This window comes from Thermobia domestica, chromosome 1 (genome assembly GCF_964235325.1).
Source record: "Thermobia domestica chromosome 1, izTheDome1.hap1.1, whole genome shotgun sequence".
Taxonomy (NCBI): Eukaryota; Metazoa; Arthropoda; class Insecta; order Zygentoma; family Lepismatidae; genus Thermobia; species Thermobia domestica.
Window position 1 is genome coordinate 288,063,547 of NC_137454.1, and position 27,895 is coordinate 288,091,441.

General features: G+C 32.9%; 1 protein-coding gene across 2 annotated transcripts in view; it reads right to left on the reverse strand.

Moving 5' to 3' along the window:
- LOC145661242 (uncharacterized) overlaps positions 1-27,895 on the reverse strand; it is a 729,570-nt gene that overhangs the window by 16,204 nt on the left and 685,471 nt on the right. For both annotated transcript variants that reach the window (XM_081726693.1, XM_081726692.1), the window contains exons 25-29: positions 19,561-19,765; positions 9,583-9,609; positions 7,022-7,211; positions 1,930-2,065; positions 586-768 (exon numbers count right to left, since the gene is read on the reverse strand). In XM_081726693.1, coding sequence (XP_081582819.1) covers positions 586-768; positions 1,930-2,065; positions 7,022-7,211; positions 9,583-9,609; positions 19,561-19,765 — 741 coding nt within the window. The remainder of the gene's footprint in view (positions 1-585; positions 769-1,929; positions 2,066-7,021; positions 7,212-9,582; positions 9,610-19,560; positions 19,766-27,895) is intronic.

The window sequence follows — 27,895 nt, forward strand, 5'->3', positions numbered from 1 at the left end:
TTTTTAAATAATTTTACAGTCTGAATTTAAAGCCTTTTCATCACTAGGGCTGTATACGACATGACCTACCAGCTAGTGTGAGATTCCAACTACTATCTATGTTTGTCTGAAGCGTACTTCACCGGGAATCGAATTCAGAACTACATGCACAGAAAGAATTCGAATTACCCATATAGCCACGAAGGACTGCAATTAGCAACACAGTTGGTGTTACAATAAAGATATATTACTATTCAAGTGGTTTAGCTTTCAAATCAATTATTATTTGGTCAACTTGTTCGAAACTAAACTGCATGAAATACTCTTGTACCAATAAAATCAGAGTAAAAAGGAATTAAACTGTACAATTATTGCAAACTAAACCAGTGTTCAAGTACAAGAACAAGATAAACTAACGAGAATAACACAACTAACACTAGAATAATGATGGCAAGTTAAGTTAATGCCTATTTGTTATTACAAGGGCAGCAGAAACGAAACAAAGCGAAATTTCAATAATACTCTTGATACAAACTTAATTCCAGTAATACTCTTGATAGAAACGTCGAATACTTTAAGAAATTCTATCGAGGAATGTGTACGTACCTTCGGTTCCCTCATAAACAGAATACGTCCTACAGTATCAGCATGGGGGTCTTTAACTCGTACTGTAAAAGGTAACCTGTTTTCCTTAAACGCATGGAAACCAAGTTGTAGTTGATCACCAGACTTCGTGACAGGCACTAAATTACCAGCAAACTCGACAAACTGGGCTTTTCCCTCCAACACCTGTAAAAAAAAATGTCATAAATATACGGTTGATACAGAACTAATATTGATTTGTAATATTTTGAGCTATATCACTTACATTCGATATAGTCCTTTCCATAACACGGTAAAGAATGCAAATTTAACGTTTTGTGGTTATTCTATTTAAGCAGCAGAAAATAAAAAAAAATCCAATGAATAATGATAAAATAATAGATACAATAATGAAATGAAAAGGGATGGGATTGCAACGTGAAAACCCATCATATAGTATATGTGTCAAACACTTCTTTAGCAATACTATAATACTTTATAATTTGATAACAGCCATATGAAGCAATTATATAGTTATCTGACGTATAGTGGTGTAATTATAATGTTGCTAAAACATTGTTTAAGGTGATTCAGTAGCAGAATGCTCACTTCCTGATTGCGGGTTCGCGATAACGAATGACTCTCCTATGATAATGATGGTATTATTATTATTATTATTATTATTATTATTATTATTATTATTATTATTATTATTATTATTATTATTATTATTATTATTGGTATGATGTTTATATTTTGCATGCTTACAATTGAATATTTAAGCACATAAATTTATAACTGTATAATTTCAAAATAACTTGGCACGTACCATAACTTGCTAAAATTAAAGATATTTTAATGGAAATATCTACGTACGTCAATTGTACAAAAAGTTCCTCACTTTAATCAATATGTACATTGTTGTTCAAAAAATCATGATCACTCTCCGTTCATTAAAAGAATATATTCTCACAATCGTACGTAGGAATATTCCGTATTTTTGCTTGAAACTAAATAAACAGCTACACAGGTACATTTGCTTGAATTACTTCCGCTCAGGGATAACACAAGACTTTCAAAAGATAACTGGTTGGCCAGAGTTGTTTAAAGACTATTTTTATCTAACGTCTCAGCTAGCAACAAACAAAGAGACTTATGGTACCTGGATCTAAGATCTAAACACTTAACAGAATTTGAATGAGTATACAATCTGGATTAAATTTAACTTGAAAGATGCTGTAATTTTTAAAAATGAGTAGGCATTGCAGAATCAGAAACAAGAATTACAACAAAGAACATTCTTATTTTGATACTATATTTAACCTGCTAAACAATTTGTGAGCGTGATGAATATAACTCAAATCTTACCTCAACATCTCTACTTTTAGCTACTTCCGTAAAATGTTCTTGGTGTTCCAGCGTTTTATCTTCTTTGTCGTCTGTCATGCAAAACACTCGAAGTCTTGCTTCTAAGACATCCACTCGTTTCGCGAACACGACAAACCTAAGAAATGAAGAAAAATACCAACCTGTGACACACTGAAATTCAATTCAAATGTAAATTATCACTGTAATTCAACCAGACTTGCTGTAATGCGAAAACTAGAAAAGGATGACCATATATTATAGAAAGTAACAAGTGGAGTTCTTGTAGTCAGGGTTAACAATCAGATGGGAAAGGGTTAAAAAAAAGAATAGGAAAGAAGTTGTATAGTTATTAATAATGTTGCTACAATCTGGTAGTTATTCCTATTACGTAAGAAGTGGAAAACAGTCTGTAAACCGAACGTAGAAGCCCTCACCGTCTAAAGCTATGGAATACAACCAATGTTGCTAGGCAGAGCCATTCCCTGGCCGAGCTCGACTACCAAATACCTTAGGCAATGGCCTACTTATCCAGGAAATTTGATTCAGATCCGGTCAGTAGCTCACGAAAAATAACGTGCCACATGCAAGCTGAGCAAAGCCGAGTCTGTTCTTGACCGAACTCGGCCACCAAATATAGCAAACCTTATACCTTGGACGATAGACTACTTGCCCACCAAATTTGGTTTAGATTCAACCAATCGTTACCACAAATAAAGTACTACATACACACATACGCCTAGAGTGAAACTATAAGCACTCCTATGTTTATGCTGGGAGCTAATAATAGAAGTTATGTAATAACTCTCTTTCTCTCTCTCTCCCTATGGCCTATAGAACCCGAAGGTTCAACGCTGTGTTCATAAAAGCTCTCGATTGACTTATGTCCTTAGCCAACTTGATCCAGTTTCTATTTTGTATTCCTATTTGTGCGAGATCCATTTTAATATTATCCTCCCATCTGCGCCTAGATCTTCCTAATGAACATTTTCCGGTTGGATTTCCAGTCAAAACTTCCTTCCATTCGCGCTACATGACCTGCCCACCTAAGCCTCCTAGACTTGATGACCCTAACAATGTTTGGTAAACGCTATAATTTATGCAGTTCCTCGTTATGAAGTTTTCACCATTTCCCATTCCTGTTCCTCTAGGGTCCGAATATAGTTACAAAGTAAGCACAAATCATGAAATGTAAATTGAAATTACTCGTATCTTTTCATTGCACATATTTAAGTGCTATTTCATACAACATACTACAGGATCTTACTCTACAACTCCATGTTAGAGATATAGAAACTTAAACTACTGCTACTGTTGTCAATATGCAGCAGAGATCCTTTCTTTCCTATTTGATTTTGATCTACGCTTAGCAAGTGAAACTTTCTTTTTCTGATTGAAACATAAATTTATATGGTTATTTTACATAGTATAACTAAATTTTGGAAATGAAATGAAATGAAATTTTTGAGTTTCATGTCCCACGGTTATGCCGGCTAGGCTAAAGGAGACGGTGATGATGAGAAATTAATGAAATGGTGGAATGAAGAAAGTGGGAGGAAACGGGAGAAACCCGAGGAAACCCACGCACATGGTGTGTGTCCATCACAAAGTTCACTTGGCGGGAGCAAGGTTTAAATCCGGGACCCCATGCACCAGAGGTGAACGCTCTACCACTGAGCCACGGCGGCCCCAACTAAATTTTGGATTCATGTAATGTCACATATACCCAACATCTTATTTTTCTATAATTAAGAAAGGAAGATCTTTAGAAGTGCATTTAACTTGTTAATTCTGTTAACCTATATAATAGATTCCGTTGATTTCATTCTTTTAACGATACTATTAGCTATTTATCATATTTTCAAAATTTTAATAGCTTTATCTTAATTTTCACCATAACTTTCCCCAAATAAGATCCTCTTTCATTGCGAATTGTTGATTCTTTGCCTTTTATCTTTTTCGGATAGAACAGTACAATATTATTGGTACAAATTTTTCACATCAATCATGTCAATTTTAACCTATTGGGTTTCACCAGCCTGCCTAGTAATTACTGATTTCTGTATTAACGCTGAAATTGCATTTATATGTAATGAAAATACCTGCTATTATAATGTAATATATTATCTGTTGTTCACAATATCCAGTGCTTTAGTTGAAAAACTTGGTAACAGGAAGTAGTAATACAGCTGGATTCATTACAGCTACAGCTGTATTGATTTATAAATGAGTGTGGATAACTTATGGTGCAATAATGAATGAGTTTTATTGCTGATTGAATCTTTATATCAATTTTATTGTGTACGATACATATATAGCTGTCCTATTAGATCATCATTCTAGTTACAAATTGAGGCTATTTATGACAGCAGAACTTTTACTTTTATAATATGGCTCCAGTTTGTGATATGAATACTCAGCAATATACAGAAATTGGTACAAACTGTTCAAAATTAATGCTATGTTTTTGTAGATGCTGCTAAAACATAATTTGAAATATCATAGGATAATTCCAAGGAAAATCATAGAAACTCAATAGCTTTCGTTCATTTTCTAATATTTAAGATACCTTTCGGTAAACCTATCTTAAACCTAAGACTCTGCACTGATCACGTAATTAGAAGAGTTGAAATATTACACTTTCAATATATAATTTTTGTCTATGCCCCCCCCTTTTTTTTTTTGTCTTCCCGGCCAGAATGGATAATCAGACATCCTTCCTTAAATTATCATTAGAAGAGGATAGAAAGACTATTATCCTACTTTATATTGCTATGATATATTTCGTTGTTAAACAATATCATGAAATATAAGAATATATCAAAGTGCAATATTTCAATTATAACGAAAAATTCATATACGTAATATATCTGTTTGGAATGATAAATATTCTATTGCCTTCTGGAAAGTATAATGGTATTTACTAAAATCACATTTAACAGTTAAGCAAACCTTATACACAGTTCAATGTATGTTTGCTCGCTTCAAACTGTGACTACAGAATCAACTGTATGTGTAGACACCTACCGGATGCACTGGAAACTACAAGATAGGACGTCACACGCAATTAACCTAATTAATGGTAAATTATTATTAGCAGTCCTGCTCAACATTGATTTTAGACTTACATGTTACGCATAAGTATGGAAAGATTTATAGGACGCTTATCTTCGTCCGTCTGTTGACAGGTATCAGAGCAAAAGCGATAACAGATAGCGAGAAGTGGTGTTTTGATATTTATCAGTGTCGTAAGAATAGGTTGTCTCCCCTCTCTTAACTTTCTATTCAAACCGAAAGTGACAGAAATCAATCATTCCCGATTTAACGTTAATTACCTTCGAACAGAAACGCTAACAGATTGCACGAAGCGAGTTCTTAAAATAGGTTCAAGGAGATCCCAAAAAATAGAAATTTTCTTAAAATGGGTTCAAGGAAGTCCCGAAAATAGGACCCATCCCCCTTATCACTCTACTAAAACCAGAAGTTGTAAAAAATTACTACTACTTTTGATTTCAATATTAATCTCTATAAGAAAAGTAAGAGATAGCAAGAATTTACTTTCTGATTTACTTTAGCGCCCCGGAAACTCTATCCTTTCTCTTCATCTTTACATCACTAAAACTAGCTCCTGCTACTGCCTGCGTCAATTCTTTTCCAACACCATCATCTTTGTATAATGTAAGAATGCAAATCGACTTTAATATACAAAGATGGTCGAACGTAACAACGTATGTGGGCTGGCCATTCGTCTGACAACCTTCTGATGTATACAAGGAATGGTAGTAACAGACGACTGTTCGTAAATCATGTATCTGGTTAAAATATCCATCAATCCATTTCACCCACCCACCGACACACAGAACTTTCAACCATTTTCCGAGTAAATTGGCAATACGTTCTAATATAGAAGCACAGGTATGGAAACAGATTTGAATTCGGGCAACTCTTAAATTTGAAAATGCTTAAGTCCATTATTGCCATATCTGTACAAAAAATAAAAAATAAAAATAAATAAATAAAATGCACATGAACATTACTGATATACTCCAGTGTCAAAGCTGATAAGATCTCTTTCAATTTTTGAATTGGACCTTTGTTTTGATCTTGAATCGTTTACAAGAAATTTAAGGTTGAAAGAAATATTCCTTTTTCTAAATTCTAGGATTTGAGCTAAATATCTCTAAATGTATGCTCTAAATAAAATATTGCTTCTCTTCATAAGTTAATGTCCTTTCTTTGTTGTTCAAAACGACACCGGAGTTATTTATTTATGTTTTATACTAACGGAAATATTGTTTTTTTATTAGTGGAACTCGTCCTGAATTAGTCTGTTTCATTGGCACATACTGCCGCAAATCGTTGTCCATAAAATCAAATTCTCGGTTAAATTCTTAGATACAGTAAATATAAAAGCACCATAAGAAAGTTTACATAATGTGGCTTTACGTTCATTTCAGGTTAAATTTTTATATTTCTCGTCGTTTATGAAAAATTTACAGTTCAAAATTCGAGATGATTTTTTTTCTTTCTAAATTTTAAAATTTAGAGCTAACTATATCTAAATGTATGTGTTTTATGGAAAATTGTGTCTCCGTATAAAATACTGAATTATCAAAAGACATCAAAATTACTTCCTTATGTTTAATCATAACGAAAATATTATTTTATCTGAGTAGCTTATTTGACAGAGGCCACCATATTAGTGATGTCATAAAAATTTTCTCCTATCGGATTTTCGGAGAATTTTATTATGTCACTTGAGGCACTTTTCAGAGCACTTTCCTTTATTTTCATTTCTTCTTATTTTAAGTGCTAATTTCCCTGAACTATCACTTAACATTTAAAATGAGCATATTACTGAGTATTGTGATGGAAAAATCACACTTAACTCAAATATCAAGAAATGACAAGTATTTATGAAAAAGTTAACTGAGGAAATCAACATCATCTACTTTCTTGAACTAGGACAAGTATAAGTATATATCCCTAGAAGAAGAAGAAGTACAAACTACATTTGTAGTAATTATTTATTGCAAATATAATGTTCATAAGTGTGCTGGATTTGTTTTATGAATTCACGTTAACCAATACTTACTTTGCCATGAAAGGTACGTGAATTGCTTCTTTGTACAGTTCGGTCGCCATTTTGGTGGCTTCGCCTACGTTTCTGCAATCCATTAACCAGAACCTCGCGGAAACGGTCGTCGTGAAAGATACACAGTCGTTAACCAAGGTGAGTGGTGTCGAGCCTGTGACGTCTTCCCATTGTGCCCTCGTTGTGCCTCCTACAAAAATGGGAACAGTACTTTTTATACACCAATGTTTAATCAGAATAAAGAAAAGAAACAATACATTAACGTGACATGCACGCTATATTTCTAGTCAATAGAAATAAAAATGACGATTTGAAATAATTAATATTATTGATCATTTTAAAGTAAATGAACATGCTTATCGTGGTACATGTGAATTCTGCATGACCATTTCTGTGCATATTTTATTTATTGATATGTGCAATGGTACTGAAATCTTTTGGATTACAATTTCAAGTGCGCTTTACCTCCATGCAAAAGAAAAAAAAAAGTATTCATATATTCTCTTTCAGTAATCTATAATCAAGTCTAAGTGTTGTTATTGTTACTATTTCTTAAGTGATTAACTGTAATCAAAAATAATATTACATGCTTATTGTGATTATCTTTTTACTTTGCTCCAAAACTACAGTATCGTTCTACGTGTTTCAATGGATGTACGTTTAATCAGAACCTTTTCTACAGGAACCAAGATTTAACTTCTTTAAATAAATAATTACTTGAAACTTAAAGAGGATAAAATATGCAGGGTAATGTTCTAACTACAATGCTACTTTAAAACTACATTAACGACGGTCAGGACAGATGTGTTACTTTATAAAATAAATAAACAATATTTAGTATCTTGCATTCAATTATATGTCAATCATTTTTTTCTAAAGTTCGTACGAATATAACTAATTTTCAAATACGTCTCAGTTATTTAATTTTTGTAAAACATTATAACGAAACCATTACTAAACTTCCTAAATAAAGGATGTGTCTTTTCTAATTTTTCTACAGAGTATAGTACAATATAAAGGAAATAACGATAACACATTCAATAACAAAGTAATACTCAAATCATAAAACTAAAGCGTAATAAAAATAGCTCTGCTGCAACAGTACTCAAACTTACAAAATAAAGCACAAGTTAACCCTTCCAATAAGTAGCTTCTATTTGTACATTAATTCCCATCATTTTAAAAATGGGAATAATTATTGCTGCATTTCATAACAAATATACTCATTGCTTTACTTACAACTTTTTTTTGTCTTCAAATCCGGTTTACATTCTTTCTAAAATACTATTAATTAAACATATTGTGCCACTAATGAAATCCAAATTCTGAAAGGGTTAAACTTAGAAACATATACAGCAGAATGAAATTTAATGAGAAAAACAGCAACACTGAAATGGAAACTGAATGATGTAAGAGATGGAAAAAAATATAGATAGATACTGCCAGGAGACTTAAGAATTGCAACTGAAGAAAAGGAAGCAGCAACGGTTTCAGAAAAGACCCTTTTAGGGCAACTAATTTATATTTATGGCACAATTTTTTCTCACCTCGGATTTAAGATATGCATATATATATATATATATATTTATAAAATTTCCTCTAAGTTGTTAACATTGTGTTTAATTTCTTTTGTTACAACACAAAAGTTGAGAACTATTTCTTAAAACAATACAACTTTTTAATAACAAAAGAAATATTTTGTTGTTATGCTTGATTCCTAATATTGATACAACACGGTAGAATTAAAATCCTATAAATTTCCGAAAACAATACTGAAGTTCAATAATAACATTTATTCCTATAGGGTTTTGCTTAATACGAACCGTTAAAAGTTACGAGCGTAATAAAACCCTCCCAGTGCTTTATGTTGCTTAACCAAAAGTGCACTTAAATACTGTGCAAGAAATGTAAAAATTGCAGAAAAACTACACTTATATTTTATAATAAAAGTGCATCTATATCTTAAGTGATGCTGTTTCCCATTCTTTTCCTTTGCAAACAAATATTATTAAGGGTAGAAAATCTTTAAAAAAAATAACTAAATTCTAAGAATTCTTTTTAAACATACAACAGAAAGTAACAATAGAAACAAAGAAGTATGTTTATTTTTCTGGAATTACTTTTATTCTGAAGAATTTACACTTAACACTGAAGGAAATTACACTTGAGATGTTGGGAAAACTTAAGAACGATCTTGTCTTAGTGTTTGCCCAGGAAAAGAAATTACTGGAAACAGTACCTTTTGAAACAATTAAAAATTGATATTCTTTTGAAATTTTTGAAAGTGACGGTTTTGGTAAATTCTGAGCTGAGGGTTTCATTGTCACAATTGAGAAAACACAGATGATAATACGTAAAAGAAACAAAACATATAAATATATTGCAAAATTTTCCTGCTTTCTTTTAAAAAAATTTCTTATATGCAGGTGGGAACTATAGTTTAACAACTTGAGAGATATAGATAGAAAAATGATGTGAGGCTATAAATGATTCTAACAATCAAACTGAATTTAATAATTTGAGGAAAAGGAATAATAAAAAGAGACAGTGTTGCCCATTACCTTTAAGTGATCTTTTCCGAAACACCCCTGAGGAATGCGTGCAGCGTTGTATTAAAGTGAGGGGAGCGTGTTAGTAAAATTGTAACATCAACAGCAAAGAAGTTATCACTGCTTTAAAGAATAAAGTGATATTATCAAACACTGAAATTAATCACAACAATTACTTTCCTAATTAAAAAAAAATACAAGTCAGTGACTCAAACGAGTAAACCTGCTCTCTGAAAAAAATAATAAACAACCCTCAGAGATACTTCTTTAGACATCTGTTTCCTGACTTTTTAATTATCTACAGCAACTGATTAAAAAATGAATATCTACAAGGATGGACCCTACTAAAAGATATTAAAAAAAGACAGAAGTATTAAGCTACAAAATTTCAACAAGATCTTTCTCTCTTACTTAACAAACAAGAGAATTACTATTAACTCAACGTGAAATTAAATAGTACAGAAATGATCTATAAGAACATTCACACAATGGGAAGGATTTTGAGTCAACAACACCAGCAGGTAAAAAGAACATGAAGGCACTAGAATACGACCAAGAGGAAGTGTTGGGGAACAGCAACCTAAAAGAAGGGCACAAGTTTTTTGGAGGTAGTTCAGGATCACTGGAAGTGAATGAATTTTGCAGCTTTCCACGAATCATAAAGCGAAGAACATATCTATGAAGCAGATACATTGGCTTATTAACTATTTGAAAAAAGATTTGTTTCGTTCACTTCAACTGAAACAATTTGTTATAATCAATCTACAACGCGTTACAGAAACTTCGTTTGCTTCCTGGTGGAGAAATTAAATATTCAACAAATAAATAAATACATAAATAAATAAATAATGAAGTAATACTGTTTTTTTTTTTTTAAATACTTATCCTAAAAAAGTTTTACATTCTTTCAGTCTTAGTTTCCACACTAAATCATGCAACGTAATGTATTCTACATTCTTTCGAAAGTTAATGTTAGTAAGTAGTTTGTACTCACTGCGATCATATGTATGAATGATTATGCAAGTTCTGTCTTCAGCTTACAAGTGCGTACAAGTAGTTTGATTTTAACCATTGACGTTCTAAATATGAATTGATCACAATTTCACGATAATCTATTGGTTTTCAAATTTTATTTATTTATTTATTCATTCATTTTTACTTATCGCATATCATATAGTATATATGAGCTCATCAGATATCATTCTAACAATTTACCCTTATATTAATACTCTTATCAACATGAGTGTTTAGTTAGTCATAAACAGGTTAAAGATTATATAGCCGAATTATCGAGGTGTCCCTAATTTTGTTCGTTAATTTCATAACATGAATTTATTTACCTATATTTTGCAAAAGAATGTTGTTATATAAATAAGTTAGAGTTCATAAAGAAAGTTTTCATATATAATATTTCACCAAAATAACTGGAAGATATAATTCTGATTTTGAAATATTTCGCAGTCCACAGCAGTTCTTTTCCTCAACAACTTCCATACAATTTGAACGTTATATTAAAAATAGAAATATGATGCAGTTGTATTTTCATTCTTTCATTCTTTGAATTTCCATTATTACTTGTTTCAGCCAGCACACTACTGTATAGAACAGTGGTTATTAATTGTTAAAAAGCAAATACTACCGAAGAGACATTTTAGCAGTGAAATAACATCATAAAAGATGTTATCAAAAATTTCATCTGATGTTAACGTTAAACAAGTATATAAAATACGATAACTTAATAACGCAGTTATTATTACTTCCTTAAAGTATATAATTTGAATTCATCCTTAAAGTATATAATTTGAATTCATCCCGTAAAAATCATAGGAACACTAAAACCAATTTTTGAAAGCCAACAAGATTTGCTTTTCCTTTGATAAATTACGAAATATATATATATAAACAGATGTAGCATATTTTAATAATAAATCACATGATTCTTTCATTTGGATAAATCTTTCTCCCAATCAATTTACAGATGCTCTTTATTACAACTTCATGTAAGTTATTCAAAGTTGAACTAGATTTCAGTACATCTAATTTTTTCGACATTTACCAATAACGCAGGCTATTCACTATTGATGTACAAACCTCACAAAAATTTAAAATATTATGATATTAGTAGTGTTTGTAATAGGCATGAATATATATATATATATATATATATATATATATATATATATATATATATATATATATATATATATATATATATATATACTGTTTTCTTTGTTTGAAACAGTCATTTTAATCTTCTAATGATCTCCACTACGAGTTCAGGATGTTACTCGAGTTGTTTATGAGGCACGGAGTCGGGCTTGGGCCATGAATTTTAAAAAACTTATCGGGCCGGGCCGGGCTCGGGCCGAAAATCTCCAAAACTTTTCGGGCCCGGGCTGGGCCGGGCCTCGGTACATTCGGGCTGGATTGGGCTCGGTCCGAAAAATTCGGCCCGTGCAAGTCTCTACCATACACGATAACAGTCCATTACTACAAATGAAGAAGCCATGCATATTGAAATTAGATGAGTAACAAAAATCCAAAATGAATTAGTTTGGCACAGGATAGAATCCACAAACTAAATACAACTTTCTTACAAGGCTGTCTATAATCTTTATTGTAAATTAACTAGAAATGTTACGGTTTCGGAAGTGCATCACTTCCTTCTTCAGACTGTAACATTTCTAGTTAATTTACAATAAAGATTATAGACAACCTTATAAGAAAGTTGTATTTAGTTTGTGTTTAAGATGGACACAAGGCCTTTTTATCATAAGATAGAATCCAATGGTTAAGTTTTGCCTTCGAACAAACTTTCGAGTTCCTTAATCCACAGACTCAGCAGTGTTTACCATAAGTAATAAAAATGTGGATTGATCGATTACAAAAGCTTTAATAGAAATTACAACAATTTCAATGAAGAAGTACGATCGACACTTCCTTTAGTCCAATTATCCAAAAATATACGAAATGGTGTTCGGCAAATATTAAAACAGCGGTTCTCTCTATGGAACGTAATATATGATTAGCTTTCTCAAGATCATATGATAAGGAATAAGCATATATATGAATTAAAAAGTGTACACTCCTATACTAAATATTTATTTGATCAGTAGAAACTACACAGCAGAATTTAATTCGAAACAGTTTTAAGTGAATGAAGATCAAAGAATATAGAATAAAAAGGTAAGAGAAGACGAGAGGACACAAGAAGATGACCATCATAAACCAACACAAACCGAAATCGTATCTGCGACTTTTCTGAAATTATACTAAAGATAAGCGCTCTGCCATTACTACCTAAATAATGCATCTCCTATGCAAGAATTTCATGATATAAGAAATGTACTTATCAATAAATGAAATAAGCGTAAAGGAAAATCTTACCAACGACGGATCTTGAAGATGATCAATTTAATATTTACCGCGATTTACTGAAATGTTTGCTACCCCAAAGTCAATCATGAACATCCATTTTTCGCTCCAATAGAAGGATTTATGAAATTTACTTCTCCACTATTTGAAATGACAGAAAAAAAAGCACCCGCAAGAATATTTGGTTAGAAATGAACTAATTGAAAAAAATGTTTGTTGGATATTCCTTCACACTCCTAAATTCAAATGAATGAAGATATAATATACACGCGCCAAACCTTATGTTAATACTATAACTGTTCCTTCCAGATCACAATTAATTATTTATTTTCAATATATGTTTTTAAGGATACATTAGAAGAAACTCTGCTGGAGCGTGTACATTTCGAAACGATTTTTTTAAGTCCCCAAAATGAGAGAATATCAGTTAACGTAAAAGCAAAATTTTCAACTTTGTGCTGTTTGTTACAGATATTATTGACTTTTCTAAAAACCTAAATGAAAGAAGATGTATTTCAATGAAGTATATTCGCTCTGGTAATGAACTAGGTAGTAAATGGTATATCATACATTTCAAAAAAGCTTAAAGCTTAGTTACAATGTATCCCTTGCGTCAGTTTCAAATGTGAATTTACTATATACTGTTTTGGTATCACAAAAATTACCGAGTTGTTCACCAAGATCGGCGTTGAAAGTTTTGCAGCTATACAGTCAAAATATGGCTCCAAAAACATATGACAAAATTCAGCTGCAATATGCATTCTTTACCTACAGCTTATCCTTTAAATTTAACCTCTTTTTAAGTTAAAATTTTGAGATATTACAAACAAATATCAAGACAAACAATAACATTTTTGTCAAGTTTCAAAATCCAAATAATAATAGTGAATAAGATTATAAACTGTCTTACTTAACTTGCTTAAAAAGGCAAATTTATGAACTAGACAATTTAATAAGCTGTGGGTATTTCTTTAAGCACAATTTATTCATCTCGATTTCCTTCAAAATATTTAAAGTATACTGACACTGTGTACAAGGTAAATTTCATGAACCTCCCGAATCTTAATATTCTCTTAAAAATCATATTGTATACTATAATCTGTTAAAATTTGAAATTTGTCATTATATATATTTATGAATGGATTTAATGTCATTTACATGTTGTGGGTTGTGTTCAACTGCTTGCTCATATTCCAAATATACTGGTTCTAAAAATATTTTACAACTGTACGCAAAGAAGTGTAATCTTGACATCAGCCAACATAGTTTGAGATAATAATTATATTGATATCAGTTTTAAAAATTACTAAATCACTGTATGTATTTTTTTTTTTTTTTTTTGATGCATTTATTTAATTTTCTGACTAAATATTTTAGCTCACTTTTCTATTTTTATGTTATTATTAGGACAGTTTTTTTTTCGTTCAGTGCTATGACAACAATAAGATCTTAATAGCACACAACACCAGATGATCAGCTGTGAATAACGACAGCAAATTTCTACGATATAATATAAAATATTTCACCTGTAAGTGCAAAAAAAAATTTTGTTTCTATTTGCTTTATAGTAAAAGCAAACACGTAGGTGAAATTTTTAGCAGTAGGAATTCAAATCAAAGTCCAAAAGCAAACTTGCACTACAAATTAAAATAGTCTGAGTTCATTCAATGTGTCACCATGTTAGTACACTGCTGTTTGTGAAAATTGCAACACAATGAACGACACGTGCGAGTGGAATGAAATTTAATTTAAACGATAGATTCTTTACATAACTATGCAGATATTATTAAATTTAGGAACTGTACAATGCATTTAACCTTAATAAATCACTATGAAATGAAGCTTCTGCGTGCTGTAATCACAGATTCCGTACGTCATGGTGTTAAGTCAACAGACGCTAGATGTGTTTCTAAGGAATCGCCTTCCACGTTGTACGAAACTCCATAAGACAGATATTGTCTGTTGAAGGGCTGTGAGAAACAGGATTCCGACCAACCGTATGGTTCACATGTTCGATGGTGACATAACAGGCAACCGTGCAGGACAGAAAAGCATCGGCACAAGTCGTTTCTCGAAGAGGACTTGCCTATTTCGAGAGACATGTAGCTGTGCATTTTTTTCATATAGTGTTCGGAGTTACTTGAAGGTCTTTGAAATTTCCTGATGTAGCGGTCATGGTGAGGTTACCCTCAATCCATAAAAGCTTCAATGATGCCCCACACCAACACATCCTCCGTTTAACCCGTATGATGCTCGGCAATGCACGCTGGAAATTGATGTCACCACGATAGTGTCTACTGCTTATTCGGCAATCACTGTGAAACATTTGAACAAGATTCATCTGAAAACACGACTGCCTGCCACTTGAAACGCCTGTGACGTTATTCATGTACTCATTCTACCCTGAGCCTTTGTAGTTCTGGGTCAATGGAAGCCTATGGAATGGTATGCTTGCTGCCAGTCCAGCGTTCAGCAAACATCCGAGAACCGAAAACGCAAACAAGTCTACCTAAGTTACCATGATCCAGTTTGAAACTAACACTCCGGACGAACAACACTGTACGGCAGTCATGAACATGTGAACAATATATCCATCATCCTGTGCTGTGGTCACATCAGCGTTGCCATAGTGTACGATAATTATCAAAAGATACGATAATTTTGTGCTCCGGTTGATAGAAAATAATAATTATAAAACGTACGATAATTTTAGGATTGGATAGAATATACATTTTCCACTGGTATTTTCTTTTTGCCTAAGGAAGACCAACGGTTTGGGCGGAGATAAACAGGAACAAAAAAAAAAGAGAGATTAAACAAGGATGCTACACACACACGCATTATATATATATATATATATATATATATATATATATATATACGAGAAATACGATAATTTCTTCCGATATTCGATAATTTTTAGGTATTATGACAATAAATTTGTTTCCGTAGTCTGGCAACGCTGGGTCACATTGCACGGTCTACTGCTCGATCGTCGTTGCGTATAGCTCTCTTCTGAGCACTGCTTCCATGTACGCATCACTGTCGTGCAGCATGCTCTATACATGCACCAATTTAGCAGTACAAGAGGTAGTCTTCCTAGGTAGCTAATGCGGCCCCATTCGAACGCAATCGGCTGTTTACATTGCACACTTTAATATAGACGAGACAAAATGAGGCTCACATGCTTCTTTGATTGTCCACGCTCCACTAACTGAGTGCTGCGTAAACCGCCCTCTCGTAACATTTTTCCAAACACTGAATTAAGGGTGATTAATGGGATCACGGATGCGCCATTTAACTGAAACTGTAATCGTATGTATATCAAACTCTTCCATACAAATCATGTGAGTTTGCATGCATTCCCGTCATCCCCCCTTGGTGTTACAATTTTCACAAACAGCAATGTGCAATAGCTATATGTTATTTTGAATGAAGCAGCAATTTATAATAAACTATTACTTGCAGAAATACAGAAATATTATTTCACGAAAAATTCAAACATTTATTTAATATTCCGTAAAAAGTTAACACGATACTTTTTTTATTGCTCCGATATATATAGCATAAAATATGTGTACACTATCTCTCTCTCTCTCTCTCTCTCTCTCTCTCTCTATATATATATATATATATATATATATATATATATATATATATATATATATATATATATATATATATATGTGTGTGTGTGTGTGTGTGTGTGTGTGTAACAGTGTAAGCAGATGAGCATTACGTATAAGTTCATGTTAAATATGTATATGATATATAAGATTCTCTTATATATGCATACAATAAGTATTTATGATATTCAATGAAAGAAAAAAGAATAAGTAGTAAATAGGCCTATTTTTTATTATTATACTACAAGTTGAATATTAATGAATGATTTAGTATAATAAAAACTTCAAAAATATTAAATACTCAGACAAAGAAGTGAGAGTGTATCTACCCTCACTCTTTATGGTCACCAACGAGGTTAACCTTCTTGTAAGAGCAGCTTTACACTTTTGGCCGCCTGTATGTGAACGGACAGTTTACAAGGGACTTTAGAAAAAATCCTCTGCACCGCGATTCCCCAGTATTACTCTGTGGCTTAGCCCTTAGCGGTCAATCGACCTTCCTAGCGAGTGGGGACCCACCACCATATGTAGTGATAGTTATAAGGCAAGCTTACTTCTTCGTTGAAGAACATAGCCCTAAGTTACGGTGTGATCACAGCCCGGCAGAGCTCAACCCAAACCAGAAACTCGGGGATGACCTGGGAGGTGATAGAATCTTGCCCTGTCTACCTGCTTGTCGTTTAACCAGCGCCAAGAGATATCGTGCAGACGCCCAACCAATCAAATCCCAGTCCCAAAGGCACGTCTTACTCGCCGAGTTAGGGGAAATCCCTTAGGCTTCCCTCCTCGGTAGGGATGTGAGGATCTCAACCCTTGTCTATCTCATTTTAGGGAAAAGGTAAGCCGTACATTACCAATGCCAATAGGTGATGTAGTTCATCTGCAGATATTCCCATTTGGAAAGCACCAATCACTCTCTCCGGAGGGTGTGACTAGAATAGCCTCCCTCAGCAATACCATGGTGAGGTGCCACGCAAACTTCTGGGTCCATGGTAGGTGTCATTGACCTATTTCAGGGCTGACAGTCTCTTCTGCTTTCCTGCCTCCCCCGTACTGAGACAAGAACATAATCTTCTAATGATGTTCGGATAAGATAAACATACTCGTATATATACGTTAATCGTCTAATACAATTCAGTGTTCTCACCAAATTTATATTCAATATCTAATATACAATATACTGTAAACATCTAGCTATTACAGCTGACACAAACTGACCGAATATCTAAAAGGATCATCCTGTTACACCAATGCTTCCAATTGGATTAGATTGTTTGAATCAATCGCTTGTTAGATTTGACTTTTCCATATTCTTACAAGATGTGCATGCTACTAACAGTAACTGATTGGTTTGTTCATTGATTAAGAATGTAACTTCCCTTTTCAGTAACGAGACTATCATGTACTAATGATATTTAATTGCATGAAGATCTTATAGCATTGAACAATTCATGTTAATTTTTCCCACTTTGTTGATAAGCAAAGAGCAAATAGTATATTCCGTAGTAGTTACTGAGTCCTTATAGTTCACATAATAAATTATCTTTCGATGTATACTAGTTCTATTATCTCCCTTTCGGAAGGTTTATAAAGAAAGTCCCAGCCTTATAGCCCAGTGGACTGCTTCACTAAATTTGTTTTAATTGTTTTTGAAAATGTAATTTTGAAAAAAAAAAAAAAAAAAAAAAAAAAAAGTGCCAACATGGGCGAATTTGCCTGTTCTAAGTAAATTTGTTTTTACACTATTTGTAAAATTACTTGGAGTTTAGAAGCTCAAAACATATAAAAAAGATGTAATATTATATAAAAATTGTAAAGAAATTAAATGAACAAATTCACAATTGCACAATTGTAGGACCATGACACTCCAGGTGTAAAGATGTCCGTCGCCATCTTGTTCCCCCCTTCGATGTATGCTATGTCATATATACGGTGTGTAATTGATACATATAGCATAGCTTAGTAACGAATCTACCAATAATGCCAATGATAATAATTGCGTATTCTGTTTTCTAGTAAATAGTAGGAAAAAGTTCAATTTGCACAAACTCGAAATAGATTACGGTAAGCCCATCAAAATTATCATCATGTATTCAACAAATTGTCAACCAGTGACAACATAATCAAGAAATTGTTTCGGAATTCTCTGTAAACACGGAGCCAATGCCTTGAATTCCTGGATCTCGAATGCTGGAGATTCATGAAGATTCATCGTGTGCACTTTGCACAAATATACTACATAGACCCGTCACTAAATTCACAAGAATTTTACAAGTTTATTAAAAGTGCAAATCCAGGGACTATGTACACTTATACCGTACTAATGCTTAATATGAACTACCTAAATTATCAAAGTAGATTCTTGTATATATTACGTCGTTGGCTTACTATTAATACTTTTTGCATGTCACTAATTTTTTCTAGTCTCCATAATACCAGACCAGCTTAGAAATAAGATAATAAAAATACACGATGTATAATAATTTGTTTGTTACTCGCAGAAAAATAGAAAATTTTGACTGAAAAATTATTCTTTTAAAGTTCTTCGGTTTCTACCAGAGAAAAATATATAGTAAACTTTAATCATATAAGTAAATATAGGATACTACTAACCTTCTTATTCGATCACTATTCATTTTTTTAAACATCTAATGAATTATAATTAGCCTCAAATATTATTTCAGTTAAGTGAAATATGAATTTTAGAGGTAAGCGTTTGAGTAAACAACTCTGATATACGTTGTGTTTTACGAAACCACAAAATATAATTTTAAAATAAAGAAAATAATTTAAATTGACAATTTATTGACCCCTTAGATATTTAAAGTAAGTTTTGAATCTACAGAAGTCATTCACTTCTATAACTAGGAGCTTTAAGGAATAAGGCTTTAAAGGTAGAAGATTGTAAAGGAAATTGAAGGCTTAAATGAGGAGAAAACACCAACAACTTTGTACAAAATGATTAGTTGAAAGATAGAAAAGTCATTACCTGTAATGCTACATAGTAGCCTTAACGTTGGAGCATCACCAGAATACTGATTTATCATCCCCTTATTGGCAGCTTGAGGCACAGGTATTGTCAATGTAATCGGTTTATGGAATTTACGTCGACGAGGCTCTACTGTGACTATTGGAGATACTGCTACACGGTTGCCCAATAGCTTGGCTACTAGTTCAGTTGGTATAGGCTGAGCCTGTAAAATATAACAGAAAAAAAGGGCAACTTAGGAAAAAACAAATTCTGGAATTCAAAGCCAACCAGTACGCAATAGCAAAATGCAGAGTACAAGATCAAAAAATAAGGGAATGAGTTTTTTTTTTCAAGTCCATTTATAGTTATTCAGATTTATCCATAAAAAGTGGGCCTTACTTCTCATTAACTGTGTTATTAACGTGAATGTACAGAAAGTTTCATATTTCTATTATAATTAAGGGAAATGACTCTACTGATAAAATATTTCTTTTATATTCATTTTCTGTTTTGAGTTTCCCAAAGCATGAGAAACTTCACTTAAAAGACGTAATAATGACTTGAAAAACAGAGCTATTTAAAATTTATGGAAAGTCGTCATTACACTAAGTAAGCAATAATATCTACAACTGTAATTTAAAATATTTAAAATGTTACGTAAAAATTCATATATTCAAATTAACTTTGCTGGGTGTGTTATTTGGTGAAGCCATTCTTAATTTCGTTTGCGCAACATCTTATAAAATGGATATAATTACCTAATTTCTACGATTTTACGTGAAAATTGATTGGTTAGTAATGGTAGGTAAGAATTGTTGATTCTTAATAAATGATTCCTGTGCAAATTGGCTTCGCATGGTGTATCTGCATATTTGTTGAAAAAATAATGTTTTCTATCCCGTTTTCCATAAAGTTATTATTATTTATAATATACCATCTACAGTAAAATATACTTCTTGACATTGCAGGTCGAAATTTACATATAAAGTTCTTCAGGCAACAATGTTGTGAAACAAATAATGAACTATGTCGTGTAGAAAGTTTTAATTTCATAAAGGACTACAAAAACGCAATTATTATGGAAATGAAGTGTATATATTCTCCACAGTGTAGCTTATGTATAACTTTTCATACCACTACATATGTTATATAACAGGTAAGAAAAGTGGAAGTGATTCCAGCATCATCTAACAATACTTTCAAAGCAACAAACAGGTGTAACTAACTGAGAAACCAGAAGATTTTTTTTTCTCCTTCCTCTTCTTCTTGGAAGCAATTGAGACTTCTGATAATGGTTACGGTTATGGTTATTGTTATATGTAAACTAAATCTTCCACACATGAATAAATAGAGTTAAGTAAATAGTCCAGTTAAAACAAAATCATTATTTTCTATCTCGTCTATGGGGACTTAACACTTGGAGTGATAAAATGTTTCTATTTATAGGTTAAGTGTGATTAAAACTCGTTGTTACATAGTCAAAAGCTATAATATTTGGTCTATTATATGAAATATGAACTCCACTTTATGAAAACAAATAAAAAGCTATTTGAAGAATGATATTCCGAGCTGCGCGTCAATGAAGAGAAAAGTAACTGTACTGGAGTCGGTAAGCTATCATGTATCAACTAGTTGGGTTTGTTCCATATAATGTTTCAGAGTCCTTGATTGACTTCAACTCTTACTTTACATTCTATTATAAGAATGAAACCACACTGTGAAACGACAATTGCGTTACAGAATTTCAAACAAATTTAAAAATTCTAAAATATATGAAATTAACTAAAACAAAATTTTAACTTTGACGTCAGCGGTGGTGATCGTAGACAATGAATTCAAATGAATAATGAAACTGGCAGTAAAATTTGGGAATAAATGGCACTGTCTCGTAAAATTGATAGATTCAAGGTTGGTTTATCACAAAGTGTGTATGTTGTGATCATAATCTCAAATATACGAATGTAGCTTTGGTAGGAACATTCAACCTTTGTTCATAAATATATTTAAAAAAGAGAAAAAGAAAAAATCCATTTATTTAACGAGATTTTCATTCTTCAGATGAGACCACTTGTAGAAAGATTTAACATTTGAAATTTGGAGTACGACATGTTGCTGGATTTGATGAACTGCTTTGTTTCTTTCTTTAGTTTAAGCCATTTTTGACCTAATTTAAGTATTCACTTTCATGACTGAAAAGAACTTTTACTTAGAATCATTGTGTTTAAAGTTACACTACATATCAGCATATGTTTTAAAAATAGGAAATTTCCTACGACAGTAAATAATTAAAACGTACTTCCTGCTTCTATTAAAAATTAAAAAAAAAAAAAAATAAAATACTAGTTTTGAAAAGACTAGTGTTAAGCTATGTATTTTACCTTCAGTTCTAATAGTTCTGTATGTATATTCCCTATATATGTGTATTATATTTCTATTTTCCCGTGATGATGAGTCATACAACATCAATTTAAATGTAGAGGAAGTAATTAGAAAAAACTGCCCTCTTTCCTCTTTAGAAGTGGCATTTTGAAAATACTTGAACACATGTCAATTTATTTTTAGCAAGAAGTTCATATACCGAGTTTTATCTCCCTAAGTTTAGGAACTCCTGAGATGTTCTATTTTAGGCATAAATATTGACTCCTCCCCCCTCATAAGATATACAAGAAAATCCTAAATATCATAGCCTGCAGTCCTTTTCCTTGGTCATGAAAAGTATGTCAAACAAACGGTGAGGTTTTGTATAAAGGACAAGCTTTAAAATAAGCAAACGTTCAGCCTCTTATATGAGGTTGTGTTATTTCTATTTGCTGTAGATGCTACAACTATCCCCCTCTCTTAAATGAAGTTCAAAGTAGCAATATACAAAGAATATTTAAGACATATGTAATGAATAGTTGATGCAACTACTACCCAGATAAAATAATAAAATGCATCAGAAGCAAAAGCCATGAGTGCCTAACCCTGACGACGACAATGACATTATCATCATCATCAGCAACAGCATTTCACTATTATTATTATTATTATTATTATTATTATTATTATTATTATTATTATTATTATTATTATTATTATTATTATTATTATTATTATTAAAGTTCATTTTTTTTTAAATTGTTGGCATTTCTTTCAACACTAACTTGTTTCAGAAGAATAATAATTTTGAATTTGCTGTTATTTATTTTCAAATTTATTGAAAAGGTCAAAATTTAAAGTAGTTCAAGAAAATCAAATTTGGTGTAAATTTGAAAGATCACTCCCAAATATTTAGTGCAACAAGTTGTATCATGTGCTATGCATTAATTTAACCAGCAAGATATCCTAATGTGAACAAGAATTTAATATATGTACAAGATATACAGGGATTATACATGAAATGAAGAATTACAGAGTTAATTTTGTCCTAGAAAGTAAGTAGGAGCTTGTAATCAAAACTGTTTATGAAAGGTATAAACATTGATCTAAAATTTGTTCCTATTAGAAAAATATTAAATAGTGTATTGAAAATGAAGTGAGCTTGATCAAGAAGAATCACATTATTATCGTAAACAATTAGCACTATTTTAAGGAACAATATAAAATATTCTTAGTAACAGAGTAGTGAAATGATACTTAATTTGAAACAATATTGTCTACTGTATCCTTACTCTCGTGCTCATATTAAACAAAAGTTACCTAAAGTATGACATGTAAGTGTTGTGTATGTGTGTGTGTAAAAGAAGAAACAGAAGTACAATAAGATTAAGTCATACGTCAATATCCAGTAAGTATATTTGCAGTAGTTAACTGTTTACAGCTTTCTTTATTGCAGTGAATCGTTTTCAAGTTTTTCTCCTTCGTTTTGACTACATCATGTAGATGGTGCCAAATTAATAGATCTATCATGAATTTCTTTAGAACATAAAATTTAGGTTATTAAAACGTTATCAAACGAACCATTTTTCAGCACATCGTGAGACGTTTTTTTGCTATTTTTCTTTGTTTCCAGAGTCTTTGTCACTTATACCTTACAGTTTTGCATTTTTCTAATTTCTATATCGACTACCATATTTTTAATGTGTCGCTGCTCAAGTGCTGCTTAGCACTTATATGAGGCACTTCCCTTTCACCCTACAAGTTCATAATGGGATTTTTTTTTCAGAACTCAACAAATGCAAACTAATTGGAATATTAATAACACTCTCTCTTTACAATCCAAAATCATATGGATTTAAACATGGATTATATGTCAACAAACAAATCAAGCTATCTTTGTAGCTAATTTATCTTGAAAAATCCGCAGGTTCATTGCAACAAAAGCAAAAGATAGCCATTCAAGCCTACACCAATGGAATCAAGATTATTGTTACACACCATTAGAAAATCATGCTTTGTTACTATGCCACCACCTTCTTGATCTCTCAAGAGTCCCTTTAGCATTTGCTTTTGTCTAGAATTCAATACATCACGTCATATGTCTCGATCCTATTACAGTATTTATGGATTAGCTACTACGAGTTCCTACCAGTAAGGACCTCCCAGATCGAAGTCAGAAGTTTAACTGTTTTTAATTTAACATCGGATGGAACTCTAAACGATGAACAAGATAAAATAATTTCAGTACTGTAGTATGCGTATTGTATATAAGAAGTAGATGTAAAAGAAAGGAAAGCAAACTAGAAAGCAAACAGTACAAAAACTCACACAGTTAACTTTGTACTGCATGAAAAAAATAAAACTGATAAAAATAGCCAGATCAATCCAAACAGGATTACTTGAAAGAAAAATATAACACGTACATTATCACGTAAAGACAAAAAATACTTATAAAAGCAGCGGATATAATTCAATAGTAGAATATACATGAAATATATTTAAAAAGGAAGATTGAATAGGAGAGAAAGTAATGGGAATAGAGAGGGCTTAATTTATGATCAAGGTTAGCAATCGAAACATAAGAATGTTGTACTTTTGTTTGTACTTTTTCCTTTCACGGAAACCACGTGGTTTGTTTAGAATTTCACGCTTGCATAAATGTAGTATGGAAAACAAAATAAAATTGATCTCCGGATTGGCTGGGAATTGAATCTGTCTCCTGGTTGACAGACACATTCTCTATCACTAAGCAACATGTGACAAAGTACGCTTTCTGTGTTTATTACTATTTAAATTAACCAGATAGCTTAATTAACCAGCTAAATTAACCACTTATGATAATGAAAGATGTTCTCGTAGGTAGATTGCGACTGGCCAGAAAAGTTGAGCAAGCATATCGAAAGAGAAGTTTAGATGTTAACAATTTACAGACCGAAACAGACGGTTCGTTTTAAGAGAAAACTGACATCAAAGAGAGTCAAAGAGATGGATTTAGATTTTAGGATAATAAGGAAGATCTTGCATCGAGATCTAATTTGGAAACGTTGCCGTAACGTGCATGGTTGCGCCAGATTCATGAAATAGATATTATCAGTGCAGTGTTTCAGCTTGCAGATGCCAGAGTGTAGGGTTTGGGAAATAAAGACGAAAGTAAACCAAATAAACCCTTAACACACGCCCAAAAAATAAATAAAATAAAAAGTATTTTTCTCACTATTATTTCCTTTCTTACTACTAACTTTCTTTTCTTATATCGTAATATGTTGACTTCTAATTTTCCGTTTTTACGGAAACATCAAGTCTCATTTTATGCTTCTCATTTTCATTCAAACTTCATAACTTGAACTGAGTGATTTTAATATGAAGTACATAATTGGTTGTATTTCCTCGTGGTACTTAATCATTTTCGTGTCCTGTTGAATTACGCTTTTCTAATGACTTTTATTTTCATTTCACTGTCTTACCTTTTATATTTTCTTAACGTAACTCATTCATTTAAAGTGAATAATTTTCAGTTTATATCTCTGTATATGGTATATTAATAAAATCAGTAACAGAGACATTAGATGGAAGTGGTCTACCGTCATATGTCATTTGCCACTTACAGCAAACTGTGGCCATCTGGCCTAATTTATGGACCGACACTGACAGATGCATCCGGGCTGTCATTCTTCGGTCTTTGGAGTTTGCAGTCCTCTTGTACAATATGCAACTTCAGGGTTGTCCCTCGAACTTTGAATCTAATAGCTTGTTACCCTCTGGAACAGAGAGAGTGGAATACGCCCACTGCGCGGCCAGACTGAAGTTCTGAGTGCCTATCAGCTACCTACTGGTCGAGGCAGCCTTGCTAGCGAGTCAAGGTTTACCATGCTCTGCAGACATGGTGCACGAGCGTTATAAGGCAAGCTCACCTCCCGCCCCTACTCGCCGTTACCCAGAAAGACTCCTGGGATCCGAATTGCAAGGTTTGACCACAGCCCGGCCTAGTCCAACCCGGAAGCTCAAAGCATGCTCGAGGGGACTTGTTCATTCCCGGCCCTGCATACCTCTATCATCAATGGCTATTGCCTTCCGCGCAGAAGTACCACAAACACGTCGAAGTACTCCTGAATCTTCTTCAGAATCCAATGGAACCTGTTAAGTCACTATTTGAATTTGATGCCAGCACCTTATCTCGTATAGTTTCCTCCCCCTTACTGGGATCGGCACCTTTCCCCAGTCACCGTTTAATCTCCCTCCAGGCAGTAGACTGGCATTCTCTTTCAGGTATGATCGTCCAAGTAATACGGGACTTCTTAATTACGGTACAGGTATATCGTAGATTACCAAAGCCAATGACCCATATAGACGTCTTCGTAAAGACATGTTCATTTAGGAGTACGACAGCCTCCCCTGGTAGGCTCGGCCAAGCAATACGGGGTTGCCTGTCTAAAGTGTTTGGATACCACGTATACGTCGTACCTAAGCTACATTCTGAATTCAATAGCACGTCTAAGCCATTGTTGGAAGGAACCACCACACTCTCCCTCGGCAGGGCCGTTCAAACAATAAGGAACTTCCTCTATTTACGGAAGAGGTACACTGTACATTACGTATTCAATGACTGATGTTGACTGTCTTCCTTTAAAGACAATGGCCATTTGGGAGCGGTGAGCCCTGGTAAGTTCGTAGAGCTTCCAGGTAGCTGGATGCATTCTACTACATCTCTTGATCTTGAGGTACGATAGTGCGTGAATCCCATTCTGGACCCAAGAAACATACCAAATGCTCATTGAGGTCTTATACTACATTATCGTTCCAGTAGAGCGTTGAATCCGCCTCTCATAGGCACACCAACTAGCCCTATTTCATAAGTGTTGGGGTACAACGTAGTCTTATCTTCTGGACTCAAGGGTACGACTTAGTTGCCCATTTCGCAGGTAGAACATGAGCTCTTACCTCCGCTAGTAGGGGTGGCAGTTTACACTACCTACCTCAATGAGACTATGACGACCTCATACGTAGTCGTTCATTTGGAATATCCAACCGAAGCCTTGATTCCCCGTAGGTTGTTGCCTGTATATGTCCGCTACTCATAAAAGGAGCAGTGGTATGTTGCAAGCATACGAGAAAGTAACATGGTTCAACGCACCTCCCGAGTCATATTTCCCCGTGGAAGGGTCACCTCTCGCCACAACGTATGCGATTCGTACTTGATAGACGGGTTCCCTCTCCCTTTCTGAGTACGGACTTGTGACCGGCCATACATATAAATATTCATTTAATGTAGAAAAAAAATTACAAATTAACAAACATTCGACGTAACATAGTAACATTCGATAAATTGGACTGTTACATCAGAATTATATTTTATTTTAGCTCATTGCAAATGATCATAGTAGGATGGAATTACCTTCGAAAATATATTTCTCTTCCCCCCAAAAAAAAGTTTGGAACCATCCCTACTAGAAAATTATGCAAAAATATGAATGAATGAGACAAAAATGACAAAGCCTTTATGGAATAAATAAGATTCAATTGAATTTTAACAATTGTGAAATATTATATTTATTGGTTTAAACCTTCGATGCAATGTTATTACCACATTGGTTCATATTTCTTTTTACATAATCCTATCAAAATACCGATCAATGAAATTTTGGTATATCAAGCTGGAAGCTTGATCGAATTATATCCGACTAATTTGGGAACGCTACTGTATCCTGTATGATTGCGCCAGAACCATGAAACTGACATTGTTATCAATTTGCTGTTTCTGCTTGCAGATGCCGCAGTGTTGTGTTAGTGTTTGGAAAATTACGTTAAAAGTGAACTCCCTAATGGGAAGGATACAACACGTATGTTTTCCAAACGCATTTTTCGAACGACCGAATAGTGAAACATTGTTAAATAATTGTTTAACCATTGGAGTGACCACAGCTAAAGATGTACCAGGCAAACATAAATAGGATCCATGCACAAACATTCGCAAACAAAGGAGTCAATTCGAGGTTAC